At 38.1% G+C, this 21,404-nt stretch overlaps 1 protein-coding gene across 1 annotated transcript in view; it reads left to right on the top strand.

Annotated features, from left to right (window-relative positions):
- Window positions 1-4,870: 4,870 nt before the first annotated feature.
- Window positions 4,871-21,404, top strand: part of ME1 (malic enzyme 1) — a 266,987-nt gene continuing 250,453 nt past the window's right edge. The window contains exon 1 of the mRNA XM_044676308.1: window positions 4,871-5,308. Coding sequence (XP_044532243.1) covers window positions 4,871-5,308 — 438 coding nt within the window. The remainder of the gene's footprint in view (window positions 5,309-21,404) is intronic.

The raw sequence follows: 21,404 nt of genomic DNA, 5'->3' as shown, positions 1-21,404 counted from the left end.
AGGACATAATTAGACCTACAAAATATTCAAATCTATGTAATACAAAGAAATATTATAAGCACACTGTGTTAGTACTCTCATTTCTATACTTCCCACCCCGCCCCCCATGTGAAGCAGTTTGTTTTAAAAGGGTAGTGAAAAATAAATAGTTTTTGTGGGCGTGCTTTTTTCCTAGGACAAATTCATTTTAATTGTCATTTACTTCAGTTAATTCATAAGAATAAGTTTAGTAAAGTACAGGGTTTCAATTGCTCATGGAAATTATATGTTCCTTTAATGAAAGGTGGTGTTTAATCATAAAGAATTATGTTATTAAACATCTCTGGGATTGCTATAGCAGGCTCTATAAAAACATGCCATTTTGTGTACTACAAAGAACGTTTTGAGGAAGATACATAGCATATGGTTTTTTAAAGCAGGCACTATATAGAAGGAAATCAGAATAAAATAAATTCTCTTGTTTTCTTTGGTAAAATAAGGTCCTTTTATGATGCCTTATTATTGTGACTCATATTTAGATAAGGTAAAGCCAAAAACATAATCAGAAACTTAAGGAGAAATTCAGTGTTTAGGTTTTTTCCCTGCTAATACTATCAATCTTACATTTGTCATGAATAAAAAATGTCTTAAATTTGTTTAGTACTATATAGTTTCCAAAGTACTTTCACATTTATTAACTAATTGTGTCTTTAAACTAAGCTTAGTGGAAAGAGTTTTAGTGTTAATAATTAAGACTTGGGTTGGAATTCCACCTCTTGCACTTACTATCTTTGCCTTTCTACCTTAGGAAAGGCACTTACTCTGAGTTTCCATTTCCTATATGTAAAACAGAGAATATTAATCAATGTATGCCAGGAATACTAGGGTTTTAATAAAGTTTAAATGAGATTAATGGATATTAAGTGCTTTATAAATAATATCACCCGTTAACAATAAAGAGCAAGTTAATGAAATATATATTTTATGTGTTAAGTATGTACTATTAGTATTTTACAGATAAACAATGGAACAATGACTGTGTGTGACTTTCTAAATGTCACTCTTTTATTTTTAAAAGTATCTTTCTAGAGTACTAAGGATGAAAGTACAGTGTTTCATATATACTAAATGTTTAACCAAAACTGAATTGAAAGGGCCAGATATTTGTCCAGAAGAAAGGGCCATAAGTCTAAGGTAACAACAACACAAAGCTGTTATATTGTTAACTGTACAGATCTCCTGAACTTAACAGGAATGAATTCAGGTGACTCACCATAAAGTAAGTTTCCACAGCAATTTCACTGGTCTGGGAAGACATGGTACTAATGACCTAAATAGCCAGTATTCTTCCTTCCTTAATAATAAAGAGCCATAAGGACTTTAATCAGGCCTTTGTAAAAGTATAACACTATTTGCTGAAGTTTGAAAATGTGATAAAAAGCCATTGGTAGGATCCTTACATTTATATAAACCCAAAACCATAATCAGAAACATAAGGAGAAAAATCTAGTTTTCAAGGTTTTTCTCCTTATTACTAATCTAGCATTCTCCTACTAAACTAGGAACTTTAAAGAACTTAAAACTTAAACAAAGTGGTTCATTTATTCAAGTTGTAAAAGGGCCTGAAAATACCAAGAGGGCCTTACCATACTAGTTGTCTGCATTCAATGCCCCTACTGCTTTTTAAATTATTTTTCTTCAACCCCTTATAATTTGGGTTCAATTCCTAGTACTGCGTTATAACAAACTTCTCTCAAAGGTTTTCAGTGGCTTCCTAAATGACAAACTCATGTTCTTTCAAAACTCATTCTTGATTTCTCTGTGACATCTAAGAATTTAAATATCACCTTCTTGAATATACTCTTTCCCTTAGTTTTTTGAAGGTTATAAAGATACTATTGACAAAACTAGGGATAGAGCTCAGGTTTTCTAACTCCTACTTCTACATCTTGTTATATAGATTTTTCTCTGACTAAAAGGGGAAAAAGAGAAATAACAAAGAATTGTAAATTTTTGTTCAATATGAGATATTCTTGAAGTCATATTTGAACTCAGGTCTTCCTGACTCTAAGCCTAAGGGTTTATCCTCTAAGCCCGCCTAGCTTCCTCTATTATGATGTTATATATTTATATAAAAAATGAATATTTTACTATGTATTTTCATTTATTTTCTAATTTCCCAATTCCATTATAATCTGGTTCAAGCCTGCTTGGACTCTTGAGTTACACATGGATTCTGGTCTCCTGTTTAACATCTTTGGCTTCAGGCACTGAGAGGTTAAGAATGATTTGCTTCCTTTAAGTCCCAACTAAAATCCTACCTTCTATATACCCAGCCCCTCTGAATTTCAGTGCATTCCCTCTTTTATTTCCTGCTTATCCAATATATAGCTTGCTTTGCATACATTTGTTTGCATGTTTTCTCTGTCCAATGGGGGACAGAGAAACTCCTTGAGGGCAAGAATCATTTTTGTCCCATTTTTGCATCTCCAGGGTTTAGTGCAGTACCTGGCCCATAGTAGGCACTTAATATTTATTGAATTGCCCAGTGTCATAATGCCAAAATCTGTAAGAGGTTTGAATCTTCGGCTTCATAGTCTGTGGCCAGCAATATTTATTTACTACACCAAGTTGTTTCTGATAGATAAGTAGAGTATATCCAAGAACTAATATAAAGAGGCAGGTTTCTGTAAATTTTACAACATTCATACTTTCAGAAACCTCAAATTAAAAAAAAGTGTATCACAGAAGTTTAGGTATGAAATGTGCCATCCATTCCACCTCTAATTTTACAGATGAGGAAACTTAATTGGTAAAATGAGTTAGATTTACATCCATAAAATGAAAACTTCTTTAAAACTGGGGCTTGACAGGTTAAGGGAATTGCTGATATTCAACTTGCTTATCAATCCGTTTATTTGATTATAATTTTGATTATAAAATCAAAAGATTTAGAGTTGGAAAGGGCCTTTAAAATGAGCTGTTCCTATAACTTCATTATATTGGTAGAGCCTTTAAGGCTTCAGAAGGTTAAGTGACTGGCCCTAGGTAAAATGGATAGCAGGGGAAGCAGGGTGGCAGGATGGACAGGAAGATAGCCTCAAAGTAGCAAAGATCTACATGGGTTCAAGACCTGTCTACTGGCTTGCAGTGAAAGTCACTTAATCTTTAACTTAACCCAGACAAACTCTAAGATGAAGTTGCACAATTTGTGCAAATTTGCATTAGTAGAGGGAGTTTTCTCTTCAGGATTTCCTTATGCTAATGAAATCAAAGGTCTCCAACTCCATCCCAGATATTAAGTAATAGAGGAATCAAAGCTAGGACCTCTGACTCAGAGTGTTCTTTCTGCTCTACCACATTGCCTTTGGTGTCTAGCCCCAACATCGAATTGTATTCTTTTCAAAATTGTGTGTTTTTGCCTTACATAACTCAATTCATGGCCTTTTCTTTGTTGGCATAATAAAGCACATATGGATGAACTGTTTTCTTAATTGAATTCTGAATTCAGAGACTCCCTGGCATTTCTAAAACTGACATCTTCCTATTTAATTGGATCTGACTTAACATACATCGAGTACTTATTACGTTTTAGGCACTGTGCTAGGCTCCGGGTACCCTACCCCCACACAAAACAAGTCAGTCTCTGCTCTCAAGAAACATGTCTGTAACATCATGTACTAAGGTTTAGCTCCCACATTGTTTTGCCACAGATGGCTGGACTCCAGGATGGCTTTATGTCCCCAACACTTGAGGGAATGCCAAAAATCCTTTGAAAAGAAAGGATCCAAGTAACAGGAAAACTGAAAGGAAAATTATTTTAAAGGTGGGTTCCTGTGCTTCTTCTATGTATCTTTTTTTTTCTTGAGGGTCTGATTTTTCAGACCAGCTCTCTCCACCTTTAATTTCTCAATAGTCAAATTCATCCCTTTTTTTCAGTCCTAACTTCTCTGGCTTCATGTTCTCTTCTTTGCCTCTTTTCTTTCATTCTGGCTTTTGACTAGGCTTATTATATTCCATTAGAAATTGCTCTTCCCAAAATTTGGTTGGTTCAGGTGATCAAGCATTTAGTTTGGTCATTAAGTCAAAGAACCTGGGTTGGAAAGCAGGCATATAACATGTTACATATAACAGGAGGCAAAAACCTAGATTTGGAGACAGGAACTGAGTTCAAATTCTTACTCTGATGATTATCAGATGTGTGTGACTTTGGCCAAGTCTCTCTGGGCTTCAGTTTCCTCATCTGCAAAATGAGGGAGGTTGGGTTAGATGGCCTCTAAGTTTCCTTTCAGTTCTAAATCTATATATGATTCTATAGGGGACTAGATGCCCTACAAGCTCTCTTCTGGCTAATTTTAGGATTTCGGCGGAGCTGGGCTTCCACCTCCTAAACAATGGGAGAAGGGGAGGGGGAGGGGCAGGAGTTGGCCTGTATATCACTAGGGTTCTTTTCATTTCTAAACTTAATGGTTACCCTGGACCCTAGTTCCCAGCTGTGGGCAAGGAGGAGGATGGGCCCTGTTCCCAAGGTCCCATCCGGCTCTGAATCTATAACCCTTTAATGGGGGCAAGAAGCGACCCTCTTAAACATAATAAAAGAGAACAAATACATAAGCGCAGGAGATAAGATACAATGATGGGGTTTGTTTTATTCAGTGATGGTGGTAGTGCTTAGAGGTGCTGGGGTCACGCGTAGTGGGCAGGGGGGGGAGGGGACTGTGTGGGGGTTGGGCAGGTGGTTCGAGGGGTCGTCTCGCGGGAATTCTCCACGCGTTCGCTGGCCGAGGTCCCGTCCTGTGGCTCTGGGGTAGTTGAGCCGGGGCCAGCACGGCCAGCGTCCCCGCTCCTCCTCCTCCTCCTCCTCCTCAGGCCGACCTCCTAGGAGCCTGCTATGACTCAGCGCTTCCTCGTCGCTGCGGGCGGGCGGGCCGAGGACATCGACCCGGCCCGGCCCGGAGGGGCCCCTCCCGGCGCTTCCTCCCCAGTCTCCGTCCCCGCCCCCTCCACTACTGGGCCCTCCCCGCCGCGGCGGCGGCGGTTACTACCACAAGAGCCCCAGCAGTCGCCACACTCCAACCCCCTTCTCTCTTCGTCGCCACCACTTCAGCATCATCCGAAGCAACCGCCGAGCGCTCCCCCCCCACGCTCCCAGAGCCGTCGCTCGGTTCCCCCCCAGCGCCCGCGAGGCCTCTCTGAAACCGCCGAAGCCGGCAGCGTACAAACAGTACGAGCACGCCTCTCGCGCCCAGCAGCCATGGAAGCCGCAGTGCCCAGTCGCTACACCCAGAAGCGAGGCTACGACGTGACGCGGAGCCCCCACCTCAACAAGGTACCCGTGCGCCCATTGGACCCAGATCGCGTTCGCTCCTGCACCCGCCCAGGCGCGGGCGCGTTCTGTCCCGGCCGCAGCCGCCGCCGCCCACCTCCACAACCCGGTGGCACGAGTCACTGTTATCCTCACCCACCCCGGGGACCCGATCATCCTCACACTGTCTTCATACTGCCCAGGGGGCTCAGTCATCCCAACCGTGATGGCCAGGGAGCCTCAGTCCCCCTCACACTCGGTCACTTTCTAAGATGCTCAGTCATTCTCCTGCTCAGAGTTGTTCAGCGAGGCTCCGCCAAACGCATTCTTAGGGAGTGCCAGCCATTCTCCCATCCTCGGAAAAGCTCCGCCAGCCTCACACACTCACTCATCCTCGTGCTCAAGGAAGCTCAGTCGCTTTAATGCACAGGCATAGCCATTTCTGTTCTCAGAGGCTCAGTTATCTTCACACGCTGAGGCTTAGCCCTACTGGCCATTCACAAGCGCAGTCAGACATTCACTCATAAATTCACACTCGCGAGTTAGTCCTGAAAATACACAGGCTCTATTCAAGGCTTGGCACTTTGGCAAGCCTTCACACAGGTTGACTGTCTTTCTCCGAGGCTCCATCATAGGCTCACAATCAAAATAACAACAGCAGCTAACATTTTTATATCACTGTGTGTGGCAAAGTGCCAAGTGCTTTTACAATCGTTATCTCATTTGATTCTCACCACAACCCTTAGATGTAAACGTTTTCTTTATCTCCATTTTTACAGATGAGAAAACTGAGGCAATAGAAGTTCATGGTTTGAGGTGGGATTTGAATTCTTGCCTTTTCCGACTCCAAGTCCAGCACTATTGGTTGTACTGCCCTAAATTCAGTACCCCAAACTCAGCCTGTATTTATGACATAGTCACCAGCCCTCTTTTATGCCCCCGGAGGACTACCTGTGGCCTCACCATGCTTAGAGAATCGATGGTGGAGTCTTGCACGCTCACAGGGTCCTTCATTTGTTCACTGTTGTGCATGGGCTCATTTTATTTGCCTGCACTGTTGTGCCCAAACTCAGCCAGATGTTTACATAATCACAGGTCTATTCTCCCTGGCTCCATATATGTTCACTGTGAAGGAGGTTCAGTCCCGTCCTTAATCTCAGTTTTAGTTTGACTCTGGCTCAATCGTCCATTTAGATCTTTATGAGAGCATATGCATAGTTTGAATACAAGGAGAATTCATATTTAGGGGAATACTGATTGCTGATTTTTAGGGAACACATTCTGTTCATTTGGGCTGAATTGATGTGAAATGTAATCAGACATGGCAGTAAATTGGAGATTGGAGGGAGAGCAATGGGATCCCAGAAATGCAAAAATAAATACTTATTGGGTATTTATAGTTGTAATCTAGAAATTAAACTTTCTGGAGTAACACTGACATAATCTAGGAATTTGTTAGGCAGAAAAAACTCATCCAGATTATAGGCTTCTCAGTGTCTAATTACTTTTCTCTTGAATCTGGCATTACTTAAGGTGAAGATATTAGTAGGCCTCTTTTCTTATTTGTTGATGAAGTATTTATTGTATGCTCTAGATTGAGGAATCTTTCTGGGACTTTGGTACCAGTTTTTTTAATTGAATTAATCATCCTCCTAGGACCTAAATGTATCTATTAGGAAGTTTCCCAAATGAAAAGAAGTTTTCAATTTATAGTTTGAATTATTCTGGCCAAGGTCTTGACTAAGGGTTAGTCACACTAAGTATTCTGCATTGTTGTCTATTACTAAATGCACATCACAGCCCCTATATATACCTTCATGAATTCTGACTGCTAATGGTTTTAATGAGGTCTTAAGACTAAAACAATTCATGCCCTGGATAATTCTCTGGTGATGAAACTTTCTTGTTATGATCATCATTAATGATTCTAAAATACCATTGTTTGAAGATTTGTGATATTTCAAATTTGTTTGCTAGTACTACTATTTAAAAAAAAACACATAACATCTTAAGCACAGAAATGGTTGTGTTGTATTTTTAGAATTGCCTGTTTGGGGGTATAATATTGCTGTTTATAAGTGTGTACATTATTCTACTTTTCTTTTATCCTTACTTTTATTGTTTTTATCAGTTGCTTTTTATTTGCTACTATTCTACAGGTTGAACTTGATTTTCAGAAGCATCAATATATAATTTTATATAAGCTCTCAAAGCAGTTGTTGCTTTTTCATGTGTTAATATCCTCCTGTACCAAATTAAGGGTTTATCACTAGAGGAGAATCACTATATGTGGTACATAACCTGTTTGAATTTCCTCAAATAAAGAAGTAGGAAGCCTGTTAAAAGTAAAAGAATTGAATAAATAATCTGTGAGCAAAGATGAATATTGTTGTTTTTCAGTCATGTCTGACTCTTGACTTCATTTGGGATTTTCTTGACAAAGATACTTAAGTGTTTTACCATTTCCTTCTCCATCTCATTTTATAGATAAAAAAACTGAGGCAAACAGGGTTAAGTGACTTGTCCTGGGTCACACAGCTAGTGAGTCTGGATTTGAAACCCAGTACACTATCCACTGCCCCACTTAGCTGCCCTTGAGTGCACTTAGTACTTTTTAATATTAAGAATTTCTGGCATTAAAATCTTTGTAATTCTCACCTGCTCATAAAGAATAATATAATTTAGAGAGAATAAGCTAATAAGCTAATGAGAGCTCTATCAGTATATCTAGATTTTAAAGGGGAAGTAAATGATTGTCATAGCTTTTTTTAGTTTGTTCCTTATCGTTTAATATATGATAATTACCTTTTTTTTTTTTGCATTATATGTTTCATATCTTATGGTACTCATTGTGTTCTACCCTCTACTGTATTTGTATACATTTCATTTAATAGATTTAGAGTGTACTTTGAAAACCTTAAAGCACTGTATAGGTATTAGCTATTATTTTTGTTATTATTATTAACCCTCTAATCAGTAGTAACTTTCTTGAGAGCAGAAACTAGAAAAAACAGATAATATATGTTATCTCTTCTTCCTCCTCTTTCATATCTCAGCCCTTTGCAGTCTGGCCTTCGAAAACTTCATTGTTCAATTGAAATTGCTCTCTCTACAAAATCCTGGTATTTTTATACTTGCCTAATCTGATGTCCTTTTCTCAGTCTTTGCCCATCTCAACATCCTTGTATTTTCAACACTGTTGATCACCCTCTCCCCCTAGATATTCTCTCGGTTTTTATGAAGCTTTTGTTTCTTTTCTCCTACCTGGTACTTGCTTCCTTTCTTATTCTTTCTTTGCTGGTTCATCATTCATATGAAGCGCCCTAAATTCATTCTCTAGGTTTTCATGACACTATTCTTTCCTAGTTTTTCCCCCTATCTCTCCAACTACTCTTCCTCAGTCATCTTTGCTAGATTTTCATTCAGGTCACTCTCATTAAAAGTGAATGTCCCCCAAAACTTTCTATTGGATTCTCTTCCTTTCTCTCTTTGTATCCATTTTGTTTGATAGTTTTATCAGCTCCCTTGGATTCAGTTTTAATTAGAAAAATTTTATTTAATTAATTAAGAATATTTTTCCATGATTACATGATTCATGTTCTTTCCCTCCCTTCCCTTAGTCCCCCTCCCCTAGCCAATGAGCAATTCCACTGGGTTTTACATGTGTCATTGATTAATACCTATTTTCATATTATTAATATTTGCATTAGAGTGATTGTTTAGAGTCTACATCCCCCATCATGTCTTGACCCATGTGATCAAGCAGTTGTTTTTCTTCTGTGTTTCTACTCCCACATTTCTTTCTCTGGATGTGAATAGCATTCTTTCTCATAAGTCCCTCAGAATTGTTCTGGATCATTGCATTGCTGCTAGTAGAGAAGTCCATTATGTTCCATTGTACCACAGTGTAGCAGTCTCTGTGTATAAGGTTCTCCTGGTTCTGCTCCTTTTACTCTGCATCAATTCCTGGAAGTCATTCCAGTTCACATGGAATTCCTCCAGTTCATTATTCTTCACAATAGTATCCCATCACCAACAGATACCACAATTTGTTCAGCCATTCCCCAAATGAAGGGCATCCCCTCATTTTCCAATTTTTTGCCACCACAAAGAGCACAACTATTTCAGGTCTACTTATCCAGCCATAACTTCTGCTAAACTCCAGGCTTATATCACCAACTGCCTATTAGATATTTTGAATTGGGTGTCCCACAGACTAAAAATCTTGAACTCAGCATATCAATAATTAAACCTATTATCTTTCTTCTCTTTCTAACTTCCCTATTACTATTGAAGGCACCCCCATTTTCCCAGTTACCAAGAACTTTTTTGTAAGGGTAACATAACTCTGCCTTTTTAGACAAGGATTGTATTGTACAATTTATTTGGGGAAGGGAACAACTTCCAGTTTATGTTCAAATAATGAAGATTATACCTTTTCCAACTAACCACCTTTGCTTACAAACCTTCCTTCTCTCATCTTCTTTATGAAAATGGTGCCCCTACTCTTAGCCGTCTACCTCATACAACTACCCAGTTGACTGCTGATTCTGTACCTCTCATATCCATCCCATTCTTTCCATTCCCTCTCCTTTCATTCTACTTTGGGCATGATTACTGCTAAAAGTTGGTCTTTCTACCAACAGTGTGTACCCACTTTATTACACTTCTAGGGGAATCTTACTAATATGTGGTCCTAAGTATTTAACTCTATAATTCAGAAGTTTGATGCTAATATACTTCCTATTCCAACACCCTGTATCATCCGACCTATCTTCCTTTACAGCTTTATCCCACACTATTCCTCTTCTTGTACTCTGCAGTTTAGGCACCCTGGGCTATTCAGATTTCTCAAAAGTCTCTGGATTCTGTGCCTTTTCTATTTCTATTCTCTATTCCAAGAAAGTATCTACCATTCACATATTTTTTCAAAAGATATCGCCTGCTTCATGTATCCTTTTCTGAGGCAGAAGTAATCTCCTCTTCCTTAGATCTTTGTAGCACATTTTGGGTACCTTTTTTATGCACTCATATTTTAATATTTATTGAAGTTCATTTGTGTTCTTTTTTTTGCTCTTCTAGCTAAATTATAATTACCTTGGGAATAAGGATAATGTTTTCCATGTTTATATTCTACACCCTCCCATTGTGCCTCTCAATGTTTATTAAAGTACTGATAATATTACTCATCATTATTCATCATTTTCACAATTAATTTAGATTGAATATGAGGACTATGTTTCACTGGTTTTTTTTATTACTATTAGTCCTTTAAAAATTTTTTTTTTTCGCTTTTGTGCTTTTCAACCAGGACCTTGGAATTATTAATTATATTCTTTTTTATCACTGTATGTCTAATCTATTACTAAATTTTGCCAATTTTTCCTCTGTAATAGCTCTGCAATTCACCATTTGAAAAATTTCCACAACCACTGCCTTAACAGAAACCCTCAATACCTCACTGTCTTTGTCTTTGACAGTGATTTAATTGGCCTCCATATTTCAGGCTCTCCTTATTCCAGTTAAACCAGCTGCCAGAAAGATCTTCAAACACTTTTTTTCTCTTGCCGGTCATTCCTAATAGAAGTAACTATGGTAGCTCATTATATAGAGTAGCATGATTGCTACTGAATATTGTATTGGTTGATCAACTGCTATTGTACAATTATACAACTGTAATTTCATTTGAGGAAAGGGTAGTAGTTTCCAGTTTCCGTATGTTCAAATAATGAAGATAATACCTTTCCCAGCTGACCACCTTTCTTCACAAACTGTCTTTCTTCATTCTTATTTCTGTAAATGATGCCTCTGGTCTTAGCCATATACCTTATACAACCACTCAGTTGCCTGCTGATGTCATACCTGAGACATTTCTCATATACATCCCATTCTTTCCATTTCTATTGTTATCTTTCAGGCCAGTGTAGCCAAAGTAGAAATGTGCCATCAAGGAAGGACAGGTGCCAGATCAGTCATACTGCCACCATCAGTGCCTGATAGCACTCAGGATCCTGTGCCCAAGATCTCCAGAAATAGTTTTACTCACTGTCTACTTTAGGCCACTGTCCTTGCTTCTGCTTCCTTTGTAGCATGCAGCCAAGGCCACTGCCTTTGTAGGTGCTCCAGCCCCCACTTCTTCAGAAGCCAGAGTTGTTGAACACTCAAAAAAGAAAGTTTTTGGCATTGTCAAATGGTTTATTGTGAAAAAATGGTAATGGTTTTTTAACAATGGAAATAACACTACATTATCTGCTCAAAACATGAAAATCTCTGACACAAATTGAATGTATAAATACTGAAAAGTAAATGAATAGAGTAGTTTTAGCTAGGAAATAATTACCAAAGTATTAAACTTAGTATTAGCATTTTAACTGAGAAGGAAAGAATGGGGAAGAAAGAGATGGAGGATTAAGAAAGGGAGAAGAAGAGGAAAAATTGAGCAACTTATTCAGTGTTCAGTGAATTTACTTAATTGCTAGCTTGAAGGGACTGACTAAATACATTAAGAGATGAGATTGAAGAAAGAGTTCATTGTCACTTCTCAGAATACTTTTTTTCATTAAGGATGAACTTAAATGACACTTACCTGATACCACCAATTGTTGGGGGGGCTTTCCTTTCTCAATTTACTGTGCTTATTTGTACACATAGTATTCTCACCTCTCCCTGAAGAATGTAACTTCCTTACTGTTTTCATTGTCTTTGTTATCACTTGACACAATACTGTGCCTTCCATATGGAGGCACTTGAAACATCTTTGTTGTATTGGATAGGGTTTGAGAGGCCAACAGATAAAGGACCTCTGAAAGCCAGACTAAAGAGTTTGAATTTGCTAAAGAATCACAGAATGCTAAAGCTGAACTGAATAAAGGAATTAAAAAGCATTTACTAAGCTCTTACTAAGCAATGGGTCAAGCATAGTGCTAAGCTCTGAGAACAGGGTAAAAAGAGGTCTGCTCCAAAAGACTCATATTCTGGGGGCAGCTGGGTTGCTCAGTGGATTGAGAGCCAGGCCTAGAGATGGGAGGTCCTAGGTTCAAACCCGGCCTCAGCCACTTCCCAGCTGTGTGACCCTGGGCAAGTCACTTGACCCCCATTGCCCACCCTTACCAATCTTCCACCTATGAGACAATGCACCGAAGTACAAGGGTTAAAAAAAAAAATTAAAAGACTCATATTCTAATAAAAAGGAGATAGCATATATAGGAAGATAAGTTTCAGAGCAGATGAAAAGTCCCAGTGGTCTTAGAGTGCAGCAGAAAGCATATGTTAATGCACCTTTTTAGTTTTCTCAAGGGTAAGAAATATAGCAACTTGCAAGAAGTCTTGCCCACACCAGGAATTCAATAAATCTTTGTTGACTGTGTTGATTATGCTTGTTTTAAGAATAACTTTTCTATGTCCCAGCATTGTTTTAGTGGCAATGGAATAATAATTCAACCTTAGTAATCCTTGTTTTATTTTAAGCTACTTAGTTCCTTACTTTTTTTTGGAAAAAAATCTACCATAAAGTATAAAACTCAGATGAGTCAGTAGCATAACCCAAAGTATAATAAAGAAAATGGGGTTTTATTATGACTAATAGCCCCCTGGAATTCATATTTTTTGGGAGAAATTTTGGGCAAGTTGCTTAACCTTTATAAATTGGAGAAACCAGTATGTCTTCTTTAACTCAACATCTGCAAAGGAAGTTTCCCTACATGGAGAAAAATAACCCTTGTTCTTGTAATTTGCTTCCAGTATGTTTTGTTCTTATTGTTTGTTGATATCCAAAAATGTGTACACTTAAGGTACTTCTCCATCCCAGAATTATGAGGACTATCATATCTCTCTTTTGCGAATCTGAGACCTCTTTGTAAGGAGACCAAAATATAAGGGTCTTTATGTTACACATTCTTATCTAATTTACTATTTATTATCCTTTTAGGTTTCTCCTGGCTTACTGTTTTCTAGGTTATCTCTGACCTAGATAACTTATGTTTCAGGCTTTATTCTTTTAAGCTCATATCTCTAATTAGCAAATCCTTCATAAAAGACTACAACTATAAAATGCTAAACTTTAATGTGTATGTAGCACAGTGCCTTAAACATAGTGAGTCACGCATAAATTTTCAATATATAAAATTGATGAACATTTTAAAGTTGTATTTCAGGTTTCTTATTTTCTTATTAGTTTTCATTACTTTTGCAAGTGTGAAAAATAACTCCTAATTTAAGGTAAATTTCATTCCTAATTAAAAATTATATAATTTCTACTGCTCTAAAGATAAACATACCTTTTGGTAATCAGTCAATAAAGATTATTAATTACTTGCTATGTTTTAAATTCTGTGTTAGATACTGGGAATACAAAGACAAGAATGAAATAGTACCTGCCCTCAAGGAGTTCACATTTTGTCTACATAGTAAATCCCAAGAAAATCTTCTCCATAGTCCTTTGTAGATTTTCATATAGTTTATATCTATATTACTGTAAAGGTTAAATTTAGTGGTTGGTCAGAAGTTTGTTTACCAAATTAGAGGGGAAATAATAAAGTAGAGAAATGTGAAAGAGGTTAGAGAAAATACCTATACTGGCCCTCAGCCAGGAGGGCCAATAGTGAGTAACTTTGAGACCTCCCTCAAGATGGAAGCTAATCTCTTAGGAAAATAGGAAAGGAGTCAGCCCTTTTCACTCACCCAACGAAGTAGTCAGAATCTAAGTTGAAGCCACAATTCATGCCACAGTCTCCAATGAAGTTCCCTTGAACACTTATCTCCAGGAGCCACTCTCCATGAGACTCACCTTCATGAGACTGCCCTAGCCCAAGGATTTCATGGTTTTAATGGTAGTTTTCTGTTCATGCCCCCTCTTCATAGGGGCCAATCACATTTTCCAAATTGTCCATCCCTCCCCAAGGTCAGGTCTGTGGGACTGACTTGCCACCTCTAAAGGTGTTAACTCTCCTCCTAGGATTTACACATTTCTAAGTTGTCACCCATTTTGGATTCACAGTTACTGAGTTACTATCCAGTTTTGCACATGGGTTGCAGACTTCCTCCTACTTAAGTTTAAGGGGTATCTTCTTTTTGGAGGTGTAAACTCCTGTAGTAAGAGTTTCCCTTACTTTAGGGTTAAGTATAGGTGTATTTGCTTTTGTTGATGAATTCAAAAGTAGGAAGGAGAGTTAATCCTGTCCTCACAATCTAGTGAGGTACTAAGTAGGAGTATTTAAGTTATTGTTAACCAAAGTTTTAACTCCAACTAGGCAAAGAGAATAATAGATTCCTTTTTCACAAGTGTAAACTCAGAATAGACAAAGAGACTGAGAATTCCCTTTAACAATCCCTGCTATGATTCTTTGGGAGGCTAGTCTCCCCAGTGAATCATTTTACATAATTATCTTGTATCTCTAAAGATCTTCTAGCTAAAGGTTCATACAATATTCAATAGGGGAGAGAGAGAGAGAGAGAGAGAGAGAGAGAGAGAGAGAGAGAGAGAGAGAGAGAGAACCAATGTTTGTTAGGTGCATTGATAATAAGGCAATTAGGGGGGCAATCCCCTGTGGCATGCAAGTTTATATTCAAAATACATATGTTCAACCCCACAAAGTTCAATCAGTTATACTCCAAAGTTCATACTAGATCTTCTGATGCTGTGGAGGTTTTCTTTGGGCATCTTCCTGGTGCCTTCTTCAAACAATTTATGTTCTAGATTCAAAGAGTTATTGAGCTTTCTTTCCTGAAATGTTTCTTTCTCAAAAGATTATGCAATCCCTTATGACAATTATACAATCCCCCTGAGGAGAGTGTTGACAAACATTTGGATCAACTTGGGATACATGGGTTAGTTATGGGGTATAGTCAATCAGTTTCAATAGAAGCTATTCTCTTTACCTGTGAGCAATGAATCCAAGAGTCCTTTTCTCCAATTTTTATAGCCATTGGAATGGTTAACAGTACATTGAATGGACCTTCCCAGGAAGGCAGAGTTGTTCCAGTATGCTGGAAATTTTTTATGTATGTCTTGTCTCCTGGGTTTAGGTCATGACAGGTGTTCTGGTTCTAATCTAAGTGGTTCGGTGACTGAATCTTTTGTTAGTGCTATAAGGGATTTAGTGATTTCCCCATAGCAAGGGATCCATTTTCTACAAAAGCTTATTGCTCCTAAAATTGTTCTTAACTGTTTCTTAGTAGTGGGAGTGTTTAATTTTTGAATATCTTCAGTATGTTCAGGAGAAATAGAATGGGAACCAGCAGTTAAAATGAACCCTAAATATTCCATTTTGGGGAGACACCATTGAACCTTTCCTTTGAGATCTTATAGCCTCTCATGTAATTCTAACAAGATGTTCGTTATCTTCTTGGCATGCTGCTGCTGCATTTGGTGAAGCCAAGAGCAAATTATTCACGTATTTAATTAAGTGACTTTGTTTAAATTTAATATTATCTGTATCTTGGGCCAAAATGTGTGCAAACAGGGTAGGACTTTTTACATACCCTTGTGGCAATCGACAACAAGTCTAATGGAAACCTTTCTAAATAAAAGCAAATATATTTCTGGAATCCTTGTGAATTGGTATTGAGAAAAATGCTGAGGAGAAATCCACTACAGTAAAGTATATGACTGTGCTGGGAATAGAGTTATTGTGTTTGGGTTTGCAACCACAGGATGTCTTTTTATGACATGATTATTTAACAGCCCTTAAATCTTTTTTTCATTGAAATTTTTATTTAGTTTATTAAGAATATTTTTCCATGGTTACAAGATTCATGTTCTTTCCCTCTCTTTCCCTAACTCCCTCCCATAGCCAACGTGCAATTCCACTGGGTGTTACATGTCTCATTGATCAAGACCTATTTCCATATTATTGATATTTGCACTAGGGTGATTATTTAGTCAGTATCCCCTATCATATCCCCATCAACCCATGTGATCAAGCAGTTGTTTTTCTTCTGTGTTTCTACTCCCACAGTTCTTTCTCTGAATGTGCATAGTGTTCTTTCTCATAAGTCCCTCAGAGTTGTTCTGGATCATTGCATTGCTGTTAGTAGAGAAGTCTATTACATTGGATTGTACCACAGTGGATCAGTCTCTGTGTATAAGGCTCTGCTCCTTTCACTCCGCATCAGTACCTGGAAGTCATTCCAGTTCACATGGAATTCTTCCAGTTCATTATTCCTTTGAGCACAATAGTATTCCATCACCAACAGATACCATAATTTGTTCAGCTATTCCCCAAATGAAGGGCATCCCCTCATTTTCCAATTTTTTACCCCCACAAAGAGCGCGTACAGTTCTTAAATCTTGAACGAATCTATATACAACTTTTCCATCTGGACCTAATTTTGGCTTTATAACAAGTAGAATAGTTGTATTATATTCTGATTTGCATGGAATTATTATTCCTTGCTCAATTAATGAATTTATTATATCAGGGTAATTCCCTCAATTGTCTCTTTTGATAGGGGGTACTGAGGAATGGAAGGAGGTGGCCCTTTTTTCATCTTAATCTGAACAGGATCAGGTGATTTAAGTAGGCCTACATCTTTTGTTGATTAATTCAGAAGTAGACAAAGGAGAGTTAATCCTTTCCTCATAATCTAATGAGGTACAAAGTAGGGATATTTAAGTTATTGTTAACCAAAGTTTTAACTCCCAACTAGGCAAAGAGAATAAAGGATTCCCTTTTCACAAGTGTAAACTCAGAATAGACAAAGAAAACCAAGAATTTCCTTTCACATTACTCAGATGGACCAGTTTTTGCCTTATATTAAGGCCCAATCTTCCATGCCACTTCTTGGAGCTGGCCATACCCCTTTCCTAACCTACCTTTGTGTATTGTCTTCTTCCATTAGATTTTAGAGCAGGGACTGTCTTACTTATTTGTATTATCAAAAGAGAGGGAACACATATATTGAGTACTTAGTAAATGTTCTGTCCCTATTTTTACTCAGGTTAATTTTGAGAAACGATATGAAATCTTATAATTGAAAAATAACACTTTTGTGGCTATCTACTATATTCACATGCCTTCTTTTTATCTCTAAAGCTTTATATGTTATGTTCCTTGGATAGCAGCCATAAAACATCACCAAAAGACTAATAGTAATAATAAAAAACAATATAAGCCTATGTATTAGGGGAAATCTTGAAGACTCAAAGAACTTTTAAGTTCTCAGTATAGCTTGCTGTAATATTGTATAATTCTGTCCCAGATCATTGAATATTTGCGTTTAGTCCAAGATTGTCTGTATATGCTGATGGATGAGCTCCAAGGTTTTCCCATCCAAATGGCTTTCATAGCCTGTATAATAGAAATTCGTCAACCATTTGGTTTTTCATGTCTGCATAGCAAAGCCTTTTGAGTGATTATGGATGTTGTTTAGGAGGCTCTTCAATATTCTGGCTCTTGATGCAACCATTACAATGTGATTTACAAACAAGAAGATCTGAAGGACCTTATTATGTATAGAGCTTCCTTCAGAAAGGAATGAAGTTGAAGATTACCCAAAGATACATGGAGAGGTGCCCTAGGTGGGAACAGACTGAATCACATTGCAAATACTTATCCTGGAAGATGAGGGATGTGAGAGATTTGGCTCCCTGGAAAAGGACCTTAGAAATCATCTAATTCAACTTCCTTTTTAGGTAAAGACAGTGAGACTCAGAGAGGTTAAATGATTTGCTCAAGGTGACAGATATAATAAATATTCAAGCCAAGATTCAGATCTAATCCTCTTAATTCCACATCCAATATTCTTCTATCTCTACCATTGTAATCTCTTTCCTCATTGCAGTTTTGATAGACCATGGGTTGACATAAGAAATTAAGTGGGAATTTGGAGAGTTTGGGGAAGCCACTTGACACTCAAAGGCCAGCAGATGATAGAAAAAGTTTAGGAACTCAGAAATGCATACATAACCCAAAATTGACAATAAGATACTATAAATTTCCCATAAAAGAAAAAGAAAAAAAATCATATGTCTTTTTTGGTTCAAAGAGAAGGCCAAAAATTTTAAGCAGATTTTCCAGATCCTAGGGACACTGTGCCTTTGACCCCCATGATGTGGAAGGGATAACTGGTATTTCCCTAGGGAGCTGAGAACTCTGACTGGATCTTTCCCAAACAACTGTGTAATCTTTCAGGGAATAGATAGTTAGTTCTTGAGGCCCAACTTCTATTTTCTATTCATGGCAAGTCCATGACCAGCTCTCTAGGCACTTTGATTCTGGGTTTTCTATTTCTATTACAAGGAAATTCTGCACTTTGAAAGTATTCTTAACATAACATGAGGTTTTTTTGTTTTTGTTTTTGTTTTTTTTTTTGCTTGACATTTCGAGTGCTCCCCACCTCATCTTTCTTAGATCTTGTCTCACTCCATTCTTTAATTTTTCTTTACACAAAGATTGTTCATTCTCCTCATCTTTATAGATATTGCATGCATATAGCCCCAGCCAATGCCTGAACTTTCTTTCCAGCACTCCCCTTCTATTGGTCACACATAGTAAGCCCCCTTCACTGTGGAGAGAGTCCATGGGTTTGCTAGATGCCACTCCTCTGCCCAGCCACAGACCTTGCCTTGGCTGGCTCTACTTCTCCACCCCAGCCTTGGACTCATTGATAGCCAGAATTCCTCTGTGCTTTTTAAAGAACTGGTTTATACATCCCTTTTGTGTTGGGATAGTCTTTGACTTTGCCTAGGAGTCTTTTTAGAATATACCTTCCCCTCCCCTGTGGCCTGTGTTGGGAGCAGAGGAGCATGCTAAAAGAGCAAGAGAAGGACAAGAATAGACTTGTATTTTAGTAAGATTACTTTGGCAGCAATGGGAGAGAAACTAGAATTAGAAAGGCCAGTATAATACTGTTCTGACACTCCAGGTGAGAGGTAATGAGAACCTAAAGGGGAGTGATGGCAGCTGGCAATACAAATAGTGTCTGAATCTGAGTGAGAGAACCTGGCAGCTGGCTAGATGAGGTGAGGTATGAGGTGTGAGGCTGAGGGAGGAGTCAAAGAAGACTCTGAGTTTCTAAGTCTGAATGATTCAACATACATTGAGAAATAGGGACAATATCAAAGTCTGTTGCTGGAGCTAAAAGAGGCTTTGCAGGTGATTTAAATGAGACAGCCAGTGTTGAAAGCAATTGTGAAGCCTTTTTTTTGATGCATTTCAGGTAGGGCTCCTAAAAGATGGGCACACAACCTAACTTGAGACAGGCAGGGGCATCAAAGGAAGGGTGCTAGGGCAGCCCACTAACCCTATTTAGGAAAAAGCCCACCAGTCCTTACAATGTTACCTCTTGACCAGAGCAGCCCTCTGATCCTGTCTTCCTGAAACTTAGTTTGAATCTCCAAAATGGGACCAGGGCAGGGATAGAGAAGGGACACAGGTAGGTATGTTTCTAGGGAACTCTGGGGCATGATAATCTTCTGGTCATAGTAAGGGAAGTCCATAATGGTTTTCACTCCATACTTAAGTATAGTTAGCTTGGCTCAGACATTCTCTATCAGAGCCATTCAGGTGTTTTATAAGAGATGGGGATCCTGCTTAGTTAGACTTGATGGGTTTTCCCATTCCTGAGATCACAAAGAGTTAGTCATTTCAGAAACTGAAACTTCCTGGTGCTTGTTCTTTGGCAAATTCTAGAGAAGGGATCAGGCAAAAATCAAGTTCTGCCAGGTAGGAAAAATTGCATGGTCAGGGAATAGAAGAAGATAACCTATTTGATAGAAAAAGATTAGTACAGGAAAAAAAATTTGAATTTTGCCAGACGCAAGAGAGGAAAACAAGTTGTGTTTTAGAGTTAGGTGTTAGTAGGTCACCTGGGTAAATAATGCTTTCTGGCCTACATGCCAAAACATAATGTGTAAAAGTCTTTGTGCTTTAAAAAAATTTTTTTTAAAATTCAGAATAGTTTCCCATGGTTACATGATTCATGATCCGCTCCTTCCCCCACTGTGCTTTTTCCTCCCCGCTCCCGAATCCAACAAGCAGTTCCTCTGGGTTGTACATGTATCATTGTTCCAGGTTACTCATATTTGCAATAGAGTGACTCTTTAACATCAAAACCCTAATCATAGCTCTATTGAACTACATGTTTGATCATATGTTTTTTTTCTGCATTTGTTTCCACAGTTCTTTCTCTGGATATGGATAGCGTTCTTTCTCAAAAGTTCCTCTGCATTGACCTGGGTCATTGCATTGCTGCTAGTAGAAAAGTCTATTACATTCGATTGTGCCACATCTATCAGTCTCTGTATACTGTGTTCTCCTGGTTCTGCTCCTTTCACTCTGCATCAATTCCTGGAGGTCTTTTCAGTTCACATGGAATTCCTCCAGTTCATTATTCCTTTGAGCACAGTAGTATTCCATCACCATCATATACCACAATATGTTCAGCCATTCCTGGATCAGTGGACACCCCTCATTTTCCAATTTTTTGCCACCACAAAGAGCTCTGCTATAAATATTTTTTGTACATGTCTTTTTCCTTTGGGGTACAAACCTAATAGTGGTATGGCTGGGTTAAAGGGTAGGTATTTTTTTAAAACCCTTTGGGCATAGCTCCAAATTGCCCTCCAGAATTGTTGGACGAATTCACAACTTCACCAGCAATGTATTAGTGTCCTAATTTTGCCATATCACCTCCAACATTTGCTGCCATATTGGCCAGCCTGCTATGTGTAAGGTGGTGCCTCAGAGTTGTTTTAATTTGCATTTCTCTAATCAGGAGGGATTTAGAACACTTTTCCATGTACTTATTAATAGTTTTGATTTCATCATCTGAAAACTGCCTATTCATATCCCTTGACCATTTGTTGATTAGGGAATGACTTGATTTTTAGTAAATTTGACTTGGTTCCTTATATATTTGGGAAATTAAACTTTTGTCAGACAGTTTTGTTATAAAAATATTCTCCCAGTTTGTTGCTTTCCTTCTAATTTTGATTATATTGGTTTTGTTTGCACAAAACCTTTTTAATTTGATATAATCATGGTCATTCATTTTACATTTTGCAATATTCTCTGTCTCTTGCTTGGTCTTAAATTTCTTCTTTTCCCGCAAATCTGACAGGCATACTATTCTATGTTCACTTAATTTGTCTTTGTGCTTTTAGAGGGAAATCTGTTTAAAA

The sequence above is a fragment of the Gracilinanus agilis genome, chromosome 4 (assembly GCF_016433145.1).
Source record: "Gracilinanus agilis isolate LMUSP501 chromosome 4, AgileGrace, whole genome shotgun sequence".
Classification (NCBI taxonomy): Eukaryota; Metazoa; Chordata; class Mammalia; order Didelphimorphia; family Didelphidae; genus Gracilinanus; species Gracilinanus agilis.
This window is presented reverse-complemented; position numbering and strand designations above follow the sequence as displayed.